The 18,732-nt window shown below is 47.0% G+C and overlaps 1 protein-coding gene across 1 annotated transcript in view; it reads left to right on the top strand.

The window, feature by feature from the left end:
* The window catches only part of LOC140319811 (bone morphogenetic protein receptor type-2-like), a 34,569-nt gene extending 22,917 nt beyond the window's left edge, over positions 1 to 11,652 (top strand). The window contains exons 9-19 of the mRNA XM_072397598.1: positions 676 to 836; positions 912 to 1,059; positions 1,207 to 1,343; positions 1,461 to 1,597; positions 2,524 to 2,716; positions 2,801 to 2,894; positions 3,034 to 3,113; positions 3,197 to 3,316; positions 3,395 to 3,598; positions 5,615 to 6,515; positions 6,806 to 11,652. Coding sequence (XP_072253699.1) covers positions 676 to 836; positions 912 to 1,059; positions 1,207 to 1,343; positions 1,461 to 1,597; positions 2,524 to 2,716; positions 2,801 to 2,894; positions 3,034 to 3,113; positions 3,197 to 3,316; positions 3,395 to 3,598; positions 5,615 to 6,515; positions 6,806 to 7,110 — 2,480 coding nt within the window. The 3' untranslated portion in view covers positions 7,111 to 11,652. The remainder of the gene's footprint in view (positions 1 to 675; positions 837 to 911; positions 1,060 to 1,206; positions 1,344 to 1,460; positions 1,598 to 2,523; positions 2,717 to 2,800; positions 2,895 to 3,033; positions 3,114 to 3,196; positions 3,317 to 3,394; positions 3,599 to 5,614; positions 6,516 to 6,805) is intronic.
* The last annotated feature ends 7,080 nt before the right edge of the window (positions 11,653 to 18,732 follow it).

Here is an 18,732-nt window from a genome sequence, read left to right as displayed (position 1 = left end):
GAGGTTTATCTCATTTTAAAGGTGACGTGTTTGTCAGAAACCGGCAGGACACAGATGCAGGGTGAAATAAACACACTAACCTCTATAACTAGGTTTATAGTGTGACTATAAAACTTTATCAAAACAAAACTCCCTCCACTCCAGGAGGAAAACTGAAAGAGCTAAAGAAGGTTACAGATTAACTCAACGCACTCTTCCAAAGAGGAGGAACAAACACAAGACGCTGTCCCGGTAAACGGAGGCACTATGGAAACTATACATTTAACTGAAGGCAAACGCTCCTTAACGGAGGAAACCAAACAGGCTGTGAAACGTAAAGGAGAATGAAAAGGATCAAAAACTACAAACAAAACCATTCTGTAGGAGGGAACGCTTCATTTCAAGGTTCCATAGCCTTGAAATGAAGCGTTCCCTCCTACAGTGGTTTTGTTTGTAAAGTTTTTGATGGGATGAAGAACTCTGAGCGCAGCGGAATAATAATTATTATAACAATTAATTTCATCTCATTTGGCTGCCCAAGTTTTATTTAAAACGTACCAATTTCATTTGAGACTTGACTTGTTGTTGGTCCTCAAAGACTTGGAAAAACTGACTTGTGAACATGTCTGCCTGATGCATAAAACCATAGAAATGAGAGAGTTTGGACTTTCAAACTGCCTGTTTGTGTCCACTCAGACCAGTACAAACCAGCGGTGGCCCACAGAGACCTGACCAGCAGGAACGTGCTCGTCCGAGCTGACCTGTCCTGCGTCCTCGCCGACTTTGGTCTGTCCATGAAGCTGACAGGAAGCAGGCCCTGTCGCCCCGGAGACGACGACACCATGGCCGTCTCTGAGGTCTGTGTGAACACCTCTGCAGCTGAGTGCTCCCTGAAGGTGGTGCAGATGTAAATGAGCTGCTGGTGTGTGCAGGTGGGGACCGTGCGCTACATGTCTCCGGAGGTTCTGGGCGGAGCTTTGAACCTCAGAGACTGCGAGTCAGCGCTGAAGCAGGTGGACGTGTACGCGCTGGGTCTGCTGTACTGGGAGAGCTTCAGGAGGTGCTCGGACCTCTTCCCAGGTAACACAACATCACACACGGTGTGGGGCACGAAATGTGACAGAACGCTGGTGACCTTCAGGTTTTAGAAGTCAACCCCGTGAAGGTGGACAGGAAGCTCGAATAGTAGCTCAGGTGACAGCACAGGTGTGTTGGTCATGTGTTCAGGTGAAGCTGCTCCAGAATATCAGTTGGCATTCCAGGCAGAACTCGGGAATCATCCGGGCTTCGAGGACATGCAGAACCTGGTGGTCAGAGAGAAATACAGACCTTTGTTCCCTGAAGCCTGGAAGGAGAACAGCCTGGTCAGTGATGCTGTTTGTTCTCTCGTTCAGTTCAGTCTATGATGCCTAAACCTGTGGGAAACAGGATGTGTTGTTGTGCAGTAATATCAGCAGCTGTGTTTAACTTTGGGTTTCCAGGTGTTGCGGTCCCTGAAGGAGACGATGGAGGACTGCTGGGACCAAGATGCTGAAGCCAGACTCACTGCTCAGTGTGCAGAGGAGAGGCTGGCAGAGCTGACACTGCTGAGTACACACACCTCATTACACAACCACAGGTACACACACCTCATTACACAACCACAGCTACACAACCGCAGCTACACAACCACAGGTACACAACCACAGGTACACAACCACAGGTACACAACCACAGGTACACAACCACAGGTACACGCTGCACAACCACAGGTACACAACCGCAGCTACACAACCACAGGTACACAACCACAGGTACACAACCACAGGTACACAACCACAGGTACACAACCACAGGTACACAACCACAGGTACACAACCACAGGTACACGCTGCACAACCACAGGTACACAACCGCAGCTACACAACCACAGGTACACAACCACAGGTACACAACCACAGGTACACAACCGCAGGTACACAACCACAGGTACACGCTGCACAACCACAGGTACACAACCGCAGCTACACAACCACAGGTACACAACCACAGGTACACAACCACAGGTACACAACCACAGGTACACAACCACAGCTACACTCCTCATTACACAACCACAGGTACACAACCGCAGCTACACAACCACAGGTACACACTGCACAACCACAGGTACACAACCACAGGTACACAACCGCAGGTACACACCTCATTACACAACCACAGGTACACAACCGCAGGTACACACCTCATTACACAACCACAGGTACACAACCGCAGGTACACACCTCATTACACAACCACAGGTACACAACCACAGGTACACAACCGCAGGTACACAACCACAGGTACACAACCACAGGTACACACTGCACAACCACAGCTACACAACCACAGGTACATGATAGAGTGTTAAATCTCTGCTGGCCTCTTGATTTGATTAGGAAAAATCTGTTGGATTTTAACCCTAACCCATAACAACACTTTATGCCCACCTTTGCAGATCAAACTCTCCGTCAGCCATGTTCTAATAATTTTAATGTGCTAATTTCTGTCTCTGTCACTCAGGAATCTGTCTCACGGCCGGTGGCCCTCTCATGTTGGCTCTGGCTCCTCTTACATTGAGGATCTCCATGTGGGCGTGGTCAAAAATCTCCAGGGTGATGGGCACCCAGCCTCAGCTGTCAGGATGAGCACCAGTGTAGCAGAAGGAGCTGAGAAGAACCGGAACTCCATTAACTACAAGCGGCAGCAGTCACAGGTAAAAGATCAACGAGTGTGAGAAGAATTGAAGTGAAGCCTTGTTGAATCCATCACTCACTCCATCTCTGTCTGTGTGGGTCAGGCTCGCTCCTCCACAACAGACTGCAACATGCAGACCTCCACCACCCTGATGCCAGCCTCCATCCTCCCCACCATCCCTGAGTCTCAACACACCGGTAGCAGAAATGTTTCACAAAGCCCACATTATTGCAGATAAACCTGAGCTGGGCATGTTGATGACTCTGGTTCTGGAGTAATCAACATGCTCACAATTACTTAAGATCCAGGTGTACTAACTGTCCACGCTTCCTTCAGGTGGTGCTGTGCCTGGTGTCGCTGTCTGCCTGCAGTTGACAGAAGAAGACCTGGAGGCCAACAAGCTGGACCCAAAAGAGGTTTCAACTTTTGATTCAGTTTGGTTTGCTTCTCTGAACCATCTCTTCACATCAACTTCATCAACCAACACCTCTCTCTGCAGGTCGACAAGAACCTGAGGGAAACTTCTGATGAAAACCTTATGGAGCACTCTCAGAAGCAGTTCGGTTCAGAGCCTCAGACCAACAGCCTGCTTTACCACCAGCTGCTGCACAGTACTGAGGTATTACAGCTGAGGTTCCTTCATTACATGTGTGGCTTCTGATCGAGCACAGAATCACCTGTTCTGTTGTTCTTCCAGGTGAACAACATGGTTCTGACTGCTCAGAGGGAACTGGGGGTTGTTGGAGGGGTAGATACCCCTCCTTCCTCCATCCACCCTCTCCCCAAACAACAGAACATGCCCCAGAGGCCCACCAGCCTCCACCTGCTCCCCAAAACCAAGGAGACCGGCTCAGTGTCTTCTCGACTTAAACTGGGGAAGCTCAAGTCAAACCATCGACAGGTATGAGAGGATTTAATCTGATCAAACAGTATCCAGACAGCTGCAGGGGTCGACCCATGCCTTGGTCCTACCACTCAGTTCAGCAGAGGTAGAGTTCCTCTTTTCATCTGGAGACCAAGGAGTCTTTGTCATCGGGCCCTCCAAATATCCTCCAAGGGCCAAGTTGGGGGTCTTTAGGAAAGTGGGTTCCTTACCGTACAGAACAGAGGTTTAGGGACCTTCCTTACCTGTATAGAACAGAGGTTTAGGGACCTTCCTTACCTGTACAGAACAGAGGTTTAGGGACCTTCCTTACCTGTATAGAACAGAGGTTTAGGGACCTTCCTTACCTGTATAGAACAGAGGTTTAGGGACCTTCCTTACCTGTACAGAACAGAGGTTTAGGGACCTTCCTTACCTGTATAGAACAGAGGTTTAGGGACCTTCCTTACCTGTACAGAACAGAGGTTTAGGGACCTTCCTTACCTGTATAGAACAGAGGTTTAGGGACCTTCCTTACCTGTACAGAACAGAGGTTTAGGGAACTTCCTTACCTGTACAGAACAGAGGTTTAGGGACCTTCCTTACCTGTACAGAACAGAGGTTTAGGGACCTTCCTTACCTGTATAGAACAGAGGTTTAGGGACCTTCCTTACCTGTATAGAACAGAGGTTTAGGGACCTTCCTTACCTGTACAGAACAGAGGTTTAGGGACCTTCCTTACCTGTACAGAACAGAGGTTTAGGGACCTTCCTTACCTGTACAGAACAGAGGTTTAGGGACCTTCCTTACCTGTACAGAACAGAGGTTTAGGGACCTTCCTTACCTGTACAGAACAGAGGTTTAGGGACCTTCCTTACCTGTATAGAACAGAGGTTTAGGGACCTTCCTTACCTGTATAGAACAGAGGTTTAGGGACCTTCCTTACCTGTATAGAACAGAGGTTTAGGGACCTTCCTTACCTGTATAGAACAGAGGTTTAGGGACCTTCCTTACCTGTATAGAACAGAGGTTTAGGGTCTTTCCTTACCTGTATAGAACAGAGGTTTAGGGACCTTCCTTACCTGTATAGAACAGAGGTTTAGGGACCTTCCTTACCTGTATAGAACAGAGGTTTAGGGACCTTCCTTACCTGTATAGAACAGAGGTTTAGGGACGTTCCTTACCTGTACAGAACAGAGGTTTAGGGACCTTCCTTACCTGTATAGAACAGAGGTTTAGGGACCTTCCTTACCTGTATAGAACAGAGGTTTAGGGACCTTCCTTACCTGTATAGAACAGAGGTTTAGGGACCTTCCTTACCTGTATAGAACAGAGGTTTAGGGACCAAGGTGAGGAACTGGGATTGAGCCCATGTGATGGTACAGGAAAGTGCTCCCATGGCACAGCACACAGGAAGTGGTGAAACAATAGCTCTTACCATTCACAGCCAGTGTCCTGTCTGCTTTTCTGTGGTGTTTTGGTTACCAAGCAGACAATTAACACCCATATGATCATTTGTTTGAAAAGTAGTGACATTTATTTTATTATAAAGAATCTCCTCATCTGACCGAGCACTGAGCTTTCAAACCATCTTTCTGGCCATCAGCCGTATGTGTAGCTCGGTGGTCTCTCAATTAGTTTGCTAAGGTGCAGTTTTAGGACCTACTTTCTTGATGTTCCAAGTTAACAATGTGGGCCAGAAAATGAGTGACATCATCATGACATCATCATGCCAATGACCTGAATGTTTAATATCGTGCGAACGCTGTCCTGCGGCTCTTTGATCGTCTGCAGCCTGCATCTGATACCGTTCAGTTACGCTTGTCTCATCTTAATTTGTTTCCCAATGCCAACAAAACAAAGAAATAAATAAATGTTAAATCCACACAAGGCACCCCTATCCACTTTGTGGCGTGTTTCAGGTATCTCAGCATCCTAACTGATGACTCTCTTTTAAGGCCCACACGGAGCATCTTTTAATGAAACTGAAACTGAAACAAGGTGCAGGTTTGTTATTTTAACTGCTTTACTAATCCAGAATTCACCGTTTTTCAGGTGGAAACAGGTGTCGCAAAGATGAACACGGTGGCAGCTGTGGCAACGGCAGAGCCACACCTGGTTACCACGGTTACTAATAATGCAAACATGAGGGGCAGCACCACAAATGGGAAAGAAGTCCACTCTGCCTCGTCTGGGATTCCCACGCTGGTGACAAATGTGATGATTGGGGTTGGAAGAACCAATCCTGCGGGACCACAGGTGGAGGAGGAGCAGGGAGGGACGGGTGGAGGAGCTCACAGCCGAGGGAACCTGCTCAACTTCAGTCCTGATGAACACGAACCTCTGCTGAGGAGAGAGCAGCTGCCGGCTGAGAGCGAACTCCCTCCTCATCTTCTCCATCACAGCCGAGCCGGAAACGCCTCGTCAGGACGCTCCAACTCCAACAACAACAACAACCGGCTGGCGCTGGGCTCAGAGGTGGATGTCCACGGGCCGGGAAATAACCTGTGTTCAGGTGCCGGTCAGGGTGAAAGAGCCAGCGGTCCTAAACCAGAACCAGAACCAGAAACTCAGCCTATCAGTGGATCTGCTCCAGCCTCAGATCTGAATCATAAGATTCAGGGTTCGTCTGACCTCACCCTGCTGGCCCCTCCCACTGCTGAGGTTCCTCTCTGGGTCGCAACAGAAGTTCCACAGACAGTACTTCCAGAAGCTCCAGAACCCCAGAACTCCCAGGAATCTGACCCGGACCTTAAATGTTCCAAAGTTCAGATTTCAGAAACACCGACTCCAGCTCAGAATTCCTCAGCTCCAGCAGCACATCCAGGAGGCACCGACTGTTCAGCATCAGAACCTGCGGGTCCCCAGAATCCATCGGCCCAGCTGAGACCAACCAAAGCCAGGAGGCCTGAGCGACCCTGCTCCCTGGACCTGTCCTCGTCCTACATCTCCTCAGGTGAGTCAGATCAACTTTTTGTTTTGTTGCTGCTGTTGGTGCCGAAAACTTTCAGTTAAAATCTGTAGTTCTAGAAATAGAAAAGTCACGAAAACCCATAAAGGCTTGAGACACAACTCCCAGTCCCGGTCAGTTCCTCCTAACCTTTATCTTTCTGGCTGTAGAAGTCCTGAACGGAGGGTAAAGACACCTGTGACTCACCTGAGTCTCACAGCTGATTTAGCTTCCACCAGAAGACGAGCCGACGGGTTCTGTGGCATCTGTTTCTGATAATGTCTTCTTCTTCTCAGATGATGTTTCCCTGACCGACGGCGGCAGTCTTAGCGCCACAGGAGAGAAAATAAAACGCCGTGTCAAGACTCCATACACCTTGAAAAAATGGCGTCCAGCTTCCTGGGTGGTGTCATCAGACACAGCTCTGGACCAGGACTTCGAGTTCAGGAGCAGCAGTCAGATCTATTGTGGTCTCCAAAAAGCAGGAAGTGCTGGCATCCCCAAAATAAACCAGTCCAAATCCAGCATGGCTGTCTTTTTGGTTGGAGGAGGAGCAACGGCGACCACGACCTCCGACCCCGATGGCATGACCTGCTTCTGAAGAAAGAGGAGCTGCTTCATCAGTCACTTCTCTGTCTTCCCTCTCTTTAGTTGTTGGAGACCACAGTTCGCTGCATCTCGTGGCCTCTCAGTGTTAAACGGCCCCAAATGTCAAATCAGAATTCCTCTAAATTACCCAGAATGCAGCACTGGAGGACTGGGTTCTTATTGCATCTGCAGTCCTGTTTTTAGCCTGTTGCACAATGAACTGAAACTTCTGAAACTTCTCTCCATAAAACGTTCATCAGGCTCTGTCAGCAGGTGGCGCTGTAGGCTGAACGCCACGTGGCCGAGCATGGAGGGAGGTTATTTATCTTCATGAGGGGTGGTTCTGTTTATTCTCTGCAAGCAGAAACATGTTCAGACCTGTTTCCACCCCCCCTTTATCAGCAAAATCACCTAAAGAGGGCTGATCCTTGAAACTGCTCCTCGTTGGTCCTTTCTGTGACCTTTAACCTCAGACTGAGTATCACATGATGTGCTCTACGTATTCCTGACTGATTGGACTCCTCTGTGATTGGTCCTCCGGCTGCCGGGTTCTGGCCCTGCCTGAGGAACAGAACTGTGCTGTGGAGGAACCTGTTTCTGTTGCACCTTCAGGCTGAGACTGACTTCCTGTTCATCTGAGGAGGAGCTTAAGAAAAGGCGCTGAAACATCTGCTGGACCCGACTCGACGGATTCACGTAGGACTTTTAGGTCCTATTGTGACTGGTTTCGTGTTCGGTGGGCGTGGCCTTGATGCCACCTGAGTAAGAAACAAGCTCATCTACTCAGACCCAACTGCATCTTCAGGTCGGACTCAGTCTGGTCTCAGAAACCCAAATGGATCCAAATGGAACCTGAGTGCTGTCGGTGTGATTTAGAAAATGAGCACAGGTGTGAACAGGTGCTACAGCCTTTATATGAAACCCAGATCAGAAAAAGTCCAGAAGGTGGAAAATGTAAATTAAAAAATATAAGAAACATCTTTGCACCATACTGCCAATAATTATTGTTCTTGGGTTGTAATTTCTCCTCTGGACAGAATTTCAGGGTTCTGGATGGGATCCGGTCCTCCTCTGCCTGAGGGCTGGACTTGGTGCTGTTGGTCTGCTCAGTGAGAGCATCATGAAGCTCTTTGAAGCCAGTGCAGCCGCTGCAGTCTCAGTCTGAGGAGACGGTTTCCCCTGAAACAGTAAACCCAGCTATGCAGCAGCCCCCTCCTGTTCTCAGACTCACTGTCAGGTCGGCTGCGAACGCCACGTTAGGCCTGAGGAAGAACAGACGTCTGTGGAGAGGAGCAAAGTCCTGTGGCGCTGATCCAAACCCTCGGCCACATTCAGCCTCCTCAGGTAACCACGGCGATGAAGGCCGGAGCGTCTGTTGGTCAAAGAAAGCAGGCAGAAGGTGGAGGACTGCATGTGGTCAACAGTTAACTCATCAGCTGCTTTCAGTCATTTTATGTAAGTCTGAATGAATTCTACATCCATTTGATCCAGAACCCACGACGGCAGGCTGTGACCCGACAGGCTCGCCATCTTTCATTTGATTATGAAGCAAACACACTTTTTAAAGTTCATGAACAGGAGAAGCTTTCTTTGTGTTTCTTTATGACAAACTTTTCTGCTTTTATAAATGTTATATTTTATAAATGTTCCACTTCTGCAACAGCAGCTTTAAACATGAGCTCACAGGGTTATGATCGATGTGTTAGTTCAGCCTTCAGATGCTTTGTAAGATCTCTTCAGTTATTTTCATCTTTTCTACAGTTTCTACTGTTTTTACGTGTTTCAGTTTTCATCATGAAAACATCAGAATCTGAACTGGACTTTAGAACTAAGTGTGGTTCTGAGAAGACCAGAGGACTGAAACTGCTCTCTGGACCTAAATATCTGGACTGTTCAGCAGATCTGGTTTTCCTGGTTCTGAAAGTGCTGGATGTGTTGAGCGGGTCCCATCAGAGCTGCTCCACAGGTGTTGTCCCTCACCTGAGCATCCAGCCGACCCGTTCCAGCTGTGGGAGGAATTCTGTTTTTTACCTGTTGAGGTTCTGTCCTTATGACAGATCAAATCACTCTGAAGCCTTTTTTGTAGCCATTTTTCTACTTCTTTTTGCTGAGGGATTTCTGCAATTTACAAAATGACCTTTGATATTTCGATGACTTTGTTGTAATTCCCTCGCGTCGGTCTTGTAGCAGTGAGTTCAGGACTTATATCTCCACGTTTGAAAAGAATCACACAGACAGCGGCAGAGCTGCCGGTCGTCACTGGTAGTTTATAAAATGATCAAATCCACATTAATATTGTTCTTTCAGCTCATTAATATTGAGCTGACCAATGTGTCTGTCAAATAATATTCTTATTAATATTAGAACAAAAATATCTGACTGAAGTTTGTTTTACTGATAAAGTGCAAGAAGCATCTTTTGTTGTTGGATTTCCCTTTAAAGTCATTGACTGTAGCTCATATGTTCGTCATAATGCTCAGTGAGTAGAGCACACATGTATAACTGCATTTAGGATTAAGCCTCCTGCATGAAGCATCACATCACTGTAATGTTAATGATTTAACACCATGGTTTTAAAGGGGACTGATTCTGCTCATTTCCAGCTTCAGATCTTTTTATTCTGGGACTCCATCAGAGCAGTTTTGTATGATTCGCTGTTAAAAATGACCGCTTATGAGAAACCCCTCCATGTGAAACTCGATGTTTTAGCGCCTGTCTCTTTAAGGCCCCCCTCCCTGAAAGCCCACTTCCCTCTGATTGGCCTGTTTCTGGAAGCACAGACATTTATACATAGATGCTGCATTGAGCTCTGAATCCTACGTCGCTGCCATTTTGGAAGTGAACCAACCGGTTTACAAACCAGATATCTTAGCATTATCTTTCAGCTAAGAATGAAAAATGACTTCTGAGTGTATTTGGCCATTATAGATAATAATAGAATTAGTTAACTTTGTGTGAATGGCTGCGGTGAAACCAGCCTCCAAACAACCAGGAAGTCTTTGCTATTTCACTAAATTGGCCCAAAATAACTACTTCTTGTTAGTTGCTTTGCTAACTTTTCTCAAACTATGTAGGTTTCATAAAGATAAAGAGCTGAGAAAGCAATGGTGCGATCTATGAGGAAATGCAGTGGACCTTCAGACCCGGAGCAACAGGTGTACAAGCAGAGCGGATCCTCTCAAGCTAAAGAGCAACCAAGCAAATCAGCCTCGGCTTCAAACAGTACTTTACTGGGCTTCCAACTCACACAGTACCAGTAAATCGGTGGCGATTTGAGGCAGAAGCTCATGATTGATCCACGGGTTCGACCTGAGTCTCACACTCATTCAACAGGAACGTTTGAAAATCCTACAGTTTCATTTATTCCAGGCTTTAGAATCGCTCCCGTTCCAGTCATCTGAGAGTGAAACATAAGCTTAGCCATATTAAGGGGATATATGCTCGTAAAATATATATATATATATATATGTATTGATGAACATATATATATATATACATATATATATATATATATATGTATATATATATATGTTCATCAATGTGAATATAAAAACGACTACTGGGGGGTGGGGCTTCCTCTGATTGGCCAGCTTCTGGAAGCCTGCTGGGGGGTGGGGCTTCCTCTGATTGGCCAGCTTCTGGAAGCCTGCTGGGGGGTGGGGCTTCCTCTGATTGGCCAGCTTCTGGAAGCCTACTGGGGGGTGGTGCTTCCTCTGATTGGCCAGCTTCTGGAAGCCTACTGGGGGGTGGTGCTTCCTCTGATTGGCCAGCTTCTGGAAGCCTGCTGGGGGGTGGTGCTTCCTCTGATTGGCCAGCTTCTGGAAGCCTGCTGGGGGGTGGTGCTTCCTCTGATTGGCCAGCTTCTGGAAGCCTACTGGGGGGTGGGGCTTCCTCTGATTGGCCAGCTTCTGGAAGCCTGCTGGGGGGTGGGGCTTCCTCTGATTGGCCAGCTTCTGGAAGCTGAAACCAGAATTTTTTTCTCACATTGGAAACTTTTAACAAAAATATTTACTTGATTGTTGATTTAAAGATGAAGTTGATGAATATCTGACATTGACGCACCACAAATATGACTATAAAAATAAGGAAAGGCTCCATCAGCCCCCCTTAAATCTGGTTTTCATGTATGATACTGTAGTAAAAAGTATTGCTGTGGGTCTAGTTCATGCCACAGTGTATAATGTAGATAAAATAATGATATTTAACTCTGGTTCTGATGATTCTGGGATGTTTAAAAGTCTCCATCTGTTGATGAATATGTCTTGTATCTGTTTTAACTATTTCTGTGTACTTATGTATGATAGCTTTTCAGAAGACTAAATACTTAGTGTACATTATGATCCATTATATAGTTCCATATGGGACCATTAGGACCTCTGTATACTTACTGTGAACATGTTGTATCATGTTAACACAGCACTTCCACTGCATGCTGCACAACCCTGCAGGTGAGAAACCAACTTCACTGCTTCAGTTTCACCTCATGTTCTTGCATTTTGTGTAGAGGAAATGTCCCACGCTTCAGCTCATCGTTAAATAAAGTGCAGACGCTCCAGCGTGTCCGTGTGTTTCATTTACAATGTCCAGACTTGTTCATTTTTTCCAAGTCCAAGTCAAGTCTTTGAGGACCAACAACAAGTCAAGTCTCAAATGACTGCAGAAATTGTAACCTGTGTTACGTTTTAAATAAACACTTCGGCAGCCAAACGTGGATTATATGATATGGTAAAAGTAGGCTATTTTAAAACAGCAATTAGATTAACTTTAAGCTACATCCACACAGACTTGGTTTAGCAATTAATCTGGTAACTGTTAACCTCGGCTTCTTAACCAAAGACCAAACCAAATTTCAGATAAATCAGCAGCCTGTGTAGTGAACAATGAAGCTATGATCTGCATATAGTTTACAGCGCTGTTTACTTTGATTAGTTTGCTAGCGGTAGCTATCGTTAACTTTCCCTTCCACATCTCAGAGAGACTGACTGTCCCTGAGTTTTCAGGTGCCTGATGGAGTTGGACATAGTTCAGCCAGCATCATTTATCCTGATAACACACACTTTGCCAGTGGCCGTTCGCTTGTTAGCTGTCTGCATGAGTGTTTTATAACCAAATGTGACAACATATCACAGCTCCAGATGAGCTTGATGCTGCCATGGTTACAGCAGTTTTTATATCAGAGGCTGCACGCCTGCGTGAGGCGCTCAGCCTGTGCTGTTAGTACGTCTGTTAGTGTTGGTTAAAAGCAGCATTTTGCACCAGTTGAAGGCGACATAAAGTCCATTGCAGTAGTCTAACCTTGAACTTATTAGGGCATGGATGGCTTCTCAAGGTCGTGACGGCTTAAAATCATTTTAACTTTGGCCAGGAGACACAACTGGAAAAAAAATAGTCCTGACAACATTGTTCATTTGTTTGTCAAACCTCAGAAGACTGTCTAAGGTCAAAGGTCACTCCCAGATTTCTGACGGTTGAACTGAGCTTTGAAGTCAAGGTGCTAAAGTCAGCCGTCACAATACAGTCAGTTTTATCTTCATTTAAATGTAGAAAATGTTGGGTCAACCACTGCTTAATGTCAGCAATACAATCAAACAAAGAACATTGTGCACAGTTACTATTTGGCTTCACTGGCAGATAGATTTATAAATCATCTGCATAACAGTGAAAAGAAAGGCCAAGAATAGATCCTTGTAGGACTCCACAGGAGAGAGGAGCAATGGAAGAGGACAGGTCACCAACCATAACGGCGAAGGTTCTAGTGGATAAACCACTTCAATGCAGTGCCATGGATGCCAACATAATTACTTAGACGTAATAGGAGGACTGCATGGTCCACCGTGTCAAAGGTCAAAGGCTGCTGTGAGATCAAGCAGCACTGAGGTAACGGGGCATTTAGCATCCACAGATATCATTGTGCATCTTTAACAGTGCAGACTGAGTGCTGTGGAACTTCTCAAGAACAGAGTTAACCTCAAGAAAGGACTGTATTTGTATAAAAACAACTTTTTCTAAAACCTTAGAAAGAAAGGGCAGATTGGAGACAGGTCTAAAATTTGATAACATTGAGGGGTCAAGATAAGGCCTTTTAAGAAGGGGTCTGACCACAGCATGTTTAAAGGCAGCTGGGACAGTTCAGGAGTTAATAAGAACCAGGAGACTGGACCCCACAGGATTAAAAACCATTTTAAACACGTTGGCAGGGACAATATCCAACAGGCAATTAGTAGGTTTCAGAGATTTCACTACATCACAGAGAGAAGAGAGGGAAACCAGCTCAAACTGATCAAACACAGCAGAATGAGTTGGGACAACAGGCTGCCTGCAGCGCTGCCTGATAGCGCTGCCTGATAGCGCTGCCTGATAGCGTTGCCTGATAGCGTTGCCTGATAGCGCTGCCTGATAGCGCTGCCTGATAGCGCTGCCTGATAGCGTTGCCTGATAGCGCTGCCTGATAGCGTTGCCTGATAGCGTTGCCTGATAGCGCTGCCTGATAACGTTGCCTGATAGCGCTGCCTGATAGCGTTGCCTGATAGCGTTGCCTGATAGCGCTGCCTGCAGGGCTGCCTGATAGCGCTGCCTGATAGCGCTGCCTGATAGCGTTGCCTGATAGCGTTGCCTGATAGCGCTGCCTGCAGGGCTGCCTGATAGCGCTGCCTGATAGCGCTGCCTGATAGCGTTGCCTGATAGCGTTGCCTGATAGCGTTGCCTGATAGCGCTGCCTGATAGCGTTGCCTGATAGCGCTGCCTGATAGCGTTGCCTGATAGCGTTGCCTGATAGCGTTGCCTGATAGCGTTGCCTGATAGCGCTGCCTGATAGCGTTGCCTGATAGCGCTTCCTGATAGCGTTGCCTGATAGTGTTGCCTGCAGCGCTGCCTGATAGCGCTGCCTGATAGCGTTGCCTGATAGTGTTGCCTGATAGCGCTGCCTGATAGCGCTGCCTGATAGCGCTGCCTGATAGCGTTGCCTGATAGCGTTGCCTGATAGCGTTGCCTGATAGTGTTGCCTGCAGCGCTGCCTGATAGCGTTGCCTGATAGCGTTGCCTGATAGCGTTGCCTGATAGCGCTGCCTGATAGCGTTGCCTGATAGCGCTGCCTGATAGCGCTGCCTGATAGCGCTGCCTGATAGCGTTGCCTGATAGCGTTGCCTGATAGCGCTGCCTGATAGCGCTGCCTGATAGCGCTGCCTGATAGCGTTGCCTGATAGCGCTGCCTGATAGCGCTGCCTGATAGCGTTGCCTGATAGCGCTGCCTGATAGCGCTGCCTGATAGCGTTGCCTGATAGCGCTGCCTGATAGCGCTGCCTGATAGCGTTACCTGATAGCGCTGCCTGATAGCGCTGCCTGATAGCGCTGCCTGATAGCGCTGCCTGATAGCGTTACCTGATAGCGCTGCCTGATAGCGCTGCCTGATAGCGCTGGTGGTGTCGTTCAACCAGAGGTCTGTTCTTGGCTTGACAGATTTTTGCCTAAAAGGGGCAATAGAGTCCAGAACCGCAGTACAGGTGGAGTGAAAGGAGGAGAGAAAATGATCAGGACAAACTGTGAGTCATTGAAAGCAGCAGAAAATTCATCGGCTGTGGATGTCAAAAAGAAGGAATAAATAGGATTTATGATTAAAATCTTAAAAGTCAATAAATAGATTAAGATGAAGATTTGTGTAGTCATGTTTATTAAAATATATTTAAAATGATAATTTGTTTAATTTAAATGTGGCGAATGTAAAGAACAGGTGACGTAGGGAGTTCACGTGATGCAACGCAACCAATCAGGCGCCGTCAGCGTGCACGTGCCGTGGTTCTGTCTCTCTCTGCCGGATCAACGTCAAGGCGGCGCACGCTTTCGCCTGGAAATGACCGTTTCTGAGGAAGAGAGTACGATTTTAAAACTGTTTTGTCACTTTTCCATCGGCGTGAGAGAGCGAAACACCACTTTCCCCCGCTGTGGATTATTTTGAGCACCGCGAAGAAACCGCGCGGGAAGCGCGTTATGTTTGTTAGCAGCCGTAGCGCTAGCTTTAGCATTAGCCACACGAACTTCGGTAAATTACAGGTGTGAAGCCGTGCGTGACTCAAGTGCACTTTACCGGAGAATACGTGCGCGCGCGCTTGCGTATATATGATACTTGAGCCTCTGGTGAGTATCTTCACTGATATTAGTGTCATAAATAGGGGTGATACACAGTTTTATATTTATGATCTGTTCAGAACAATCCTGGCAGGTGAGACTGTTCAGGATAGTTTTCAGTTTCCCTGTTTGAGTTTTCTCTGGAGTTTGGGCCTGTAAACATCAGTATGTGAGTTTCTATACACACCGAAATGTAGGGAGGAGCCTTCCTCTCTCCCACGTTTTACATTTCATCAACATATTCAGATGAAGCAGGAAGGAAAGTGTTTAAAACCTCCAGAGCCACAGAGTTTGGTCAGAGCGGCGGCCAACAGCGCCGCTCAGTGGTGAAATACAGGTACTGCAGGATATAAATACAGAATATATCCATTGTATCTGTCTGATAACAGTCTTCCTCATTCCTCAGCAGCTGTTCTCATCATCATGTTTGTTCAGAAGCTTTCATAGATTAGTCTCTTAAAGTGACACCATTCAGACAGTTTCTCACAGTTGCTGTAAAACTTTCATTTGTACAAAAACAACATGTAAACAGTTCATATTTCCCATAGTTTGGGTTTTAGGAGCTTTCTGATGACTGGCTTTTGTGTTTGATACAGTATTAGTCATTATTTTATAATATTCCAGTGATGTGCTGATGTTTAACAACCTGAAAGCACCTGCCTCCTCACTTCCTCTCCCATAATGCCGAGCGTGGGGTCAGTGATGATGAGGTGCTGTTTCCTTCTGGAGCGTCTCAGCACCCAAAGACGGCCCTGATTTATGAGCCTTTAAAGGATGCTCTGTGATTCTCAGGCCCTCCTCCATCATTTAAAGGATGCTCTGTGATTCTCAGGCCCTCCTCCATCATTTAAAGGATGCTCTGTGATTCTCAGGCCCTCCTCCATCATTTAAAGGATGCTCTGTGATTCTCAGGCCCTCCTCCATCATTTAAAGGATGCTCTGTGATTCTCAGGCCCTCCTCCATCATTTAAAGGATGCTCTGTGATTCTCAGGCCCTCCTCCATCATTTAAAGGATGCTCTGTGATTCTCAGGCCCTCCTCCATCATTTAAAGGATGCTCTGTGATTCTCAGGCCCTCCTCCATCATTTAGAGGATGCTCTGTGATTCTCAGGCCCTCCTCCATCATTTAAAGGATGCTCTGTGATTCTCAGGCCCTCCTCCATCATTTAGAGGATGCTCTGTGATTCTCAGGCCCTCCTCCATCATTTAAAGGATGCTCTGTGATTCTCAGGCCCTCCTCCATCATTTAAAGGATGCTCTGTGATTCTCAGGCCCTCCTCCATCATTTAAAGGATGCTCTGTGATTCTCAGGCCCTCCTCCATCATTTAAAGGATGCTCTGTGATTCTCAGGCCCTCCTCCATCATTTAAAGGATGCTCTGTGATTCTCAGGCCCTCCTCCATCATTTAAAGGATGCTCTGTGATTCTCAGGCCCTCCTCCATCATTTAAAGGATGCTCTGTGATTCTCAGGCCCTCCTCCATCATTTAAAGGATGCTCTGTGATTCTCAGGCCCTCCTCCATCATTTAAAGGATGCTCTGTGTTTCTCAGGCCCTCCTCCATCATTTAAAGGATGCTCTGTGATTCTCAGGCCCTCCTCCATCATTTAAAGGATGCTCTGTGATTCTCAGGCCCTCCTCCATCATTTAAAGGATGCTCTGTGATTCTCAGGCCCTCCTCCATCATTTAAAGGATGCTCTGTGATTCTCAGGCCCTCCTCCATCATTTAGAGGATGCTCTGTGATTCTCAGGCCCTCCTCCATCATTTAAAGGATGCTCTGTGATTCTCAGGCCCTCCTCCATCATTTAAAGGATGCTCTGTGATTCTCAGGCCCTCCTCCATCATTTAAAGGATGCTCTGTGATTCTCAGGCCCTCCTCCATCATTTAAAGGATGCTCTGTGATTCTCAGGCCCTCCTCCATCATTTAGAGGATGCTCTGTGATTCTCAGGCCCTCCTCCATCATTTAAAGGATGCTCTGTGATTCTCAGGCCCTCCTCCATCATTTAAAGGATGCTCTGTGATTCTCAGGCCCTCCTCCATCATTTAAAGGATGCTCTGTGTTTCTCAGGCCCTCCTCCATCATTTAAAGGATGCTCTGTGATTCTCAGGCCCTCCTCCATCATTTAAAGGATGCTCTGTGATTCTCAGGCCCTCCTCCATCATTTAAAGGATGCTCTGTGATTCTCAGGCCCTCCTCCATCATTTAGAGGATGCTCTGTGATTCTCAGGCCCTCCTCCATCATTTAAAGGATGCTCTGTGATTCTCAGGCCCTCCTCCATCATTTAAAGGATGCTCTGTGATTCTCAGGCCCTCCTCCATCATTTAAAGGATGCTCTGTGTTTCTCAGGCCCTCCTCCATCATTTAAAGGATGCTCTGTGATTCTCAGGCCCTCCTCCATCATTTAAAGGATGCTCTGTGATTCTCAGGCCCTCCTCCATCATTTAAAGGATGCTCTGTGATTCTCAGGCCCTCCTCCATCATTTAGAGGATGCTCTGTGATTCTCAGGCCCTCCTCCATCATTTAAAGGATGCTCTGTGATTCTCAGGCCCTCCTCCATCATTTAAAGGATGCTCTGTGATTCTCAGGCCCTCCTCCATCATTTAGAGGGTGCTCTGTGATTCTCAGGCCCTCCTCCATCATTTAAAGGATGCTCTGTGATTCTCAGGCCCTCCTCCATCATTTAAAGGATGCTCTGTGATTCTCAGGCCCTCCTCCATCATTTAGAGGATGCTCTGTGATTCACAGGCCCTCCTCCATCATTTAAAGGATGCTCTGTGATTCTCAGGCCCTCCTCCATCATTTAAAGGATGCTCTGTGATTCTCAGGCCCTCCTCCATCATTTAAAGGATGCTCTGTGATTCTCAGGCCCTCCTCCATCATTTAAAGGATGCTCTGTGATTCTCAGGCCCTCCTCCATCATTTAAAGGATGCTCTGTGATTCTCAGGCCCTCCTCCATCATTTAAAGGATGCTCTGTGATTCTCAGGCCCTCCTCCATCATTTAAAGGATGCTCTGTGATTCTCAGGCCCTCCTCCATCATTTAGAGGATGCTCTGTGATTCTCAGGCCCTCCTCCATCATTTAAAGGATGCTCTGTGATTCTCAGGCCCTCCTCCATCATTTAAAGGATGCTCTGTGATTCTCAGGCCCTCCTCCATCATTTAAAGGATGCTCTGTGATTCTCAGGCCCTCCTCCATCATTTAAAGGATGCTCTGTGATTCTCAGGCCCTCCTCCATCATTTAGAGGATGGTCTGTGATTCTCAGGCCCTCCTCCATCATTTAAAGGATGCTCTGTGATTCTCAGGCCCTCCTCCATCATTTAAAGGATGCTCTGTGATTCTCAGGCCCTCCTCCATCATTTAAAGGATGCTCTGTGATTCTCAGGCCCTCCTCCATCATTTAAAGGATGCTCTGTGATTCTCAGGCCCTCCTCCATCATTTAAAGGATGCTCTGTGATTCTCAGGCCCTCCTCCATCATTTAAAGGATGCTCTGTGATTCTCAGGC

The sequence above is a fragment of the Leuresthes tenuis genome, unplaced genomic scaffold (genome assembly GCF_036924035.1).
Source record: "Leuresthes tenuis unplaced genomic scaffold, fLeuTen1.0.hap1 SCAF_12, whole genome shotgun sequence".
Taxonomy (NCBI): domain Eukaryota; kingdom Metazoa; phylum Chordata; class Actinopteri; order Atheriniformes; family Atherinopsidae; genus Leuresthes; species Leuresthes tenuis.
This window is presented reverse-complemented; position numbering and strand designations above follow the sequence as displayed.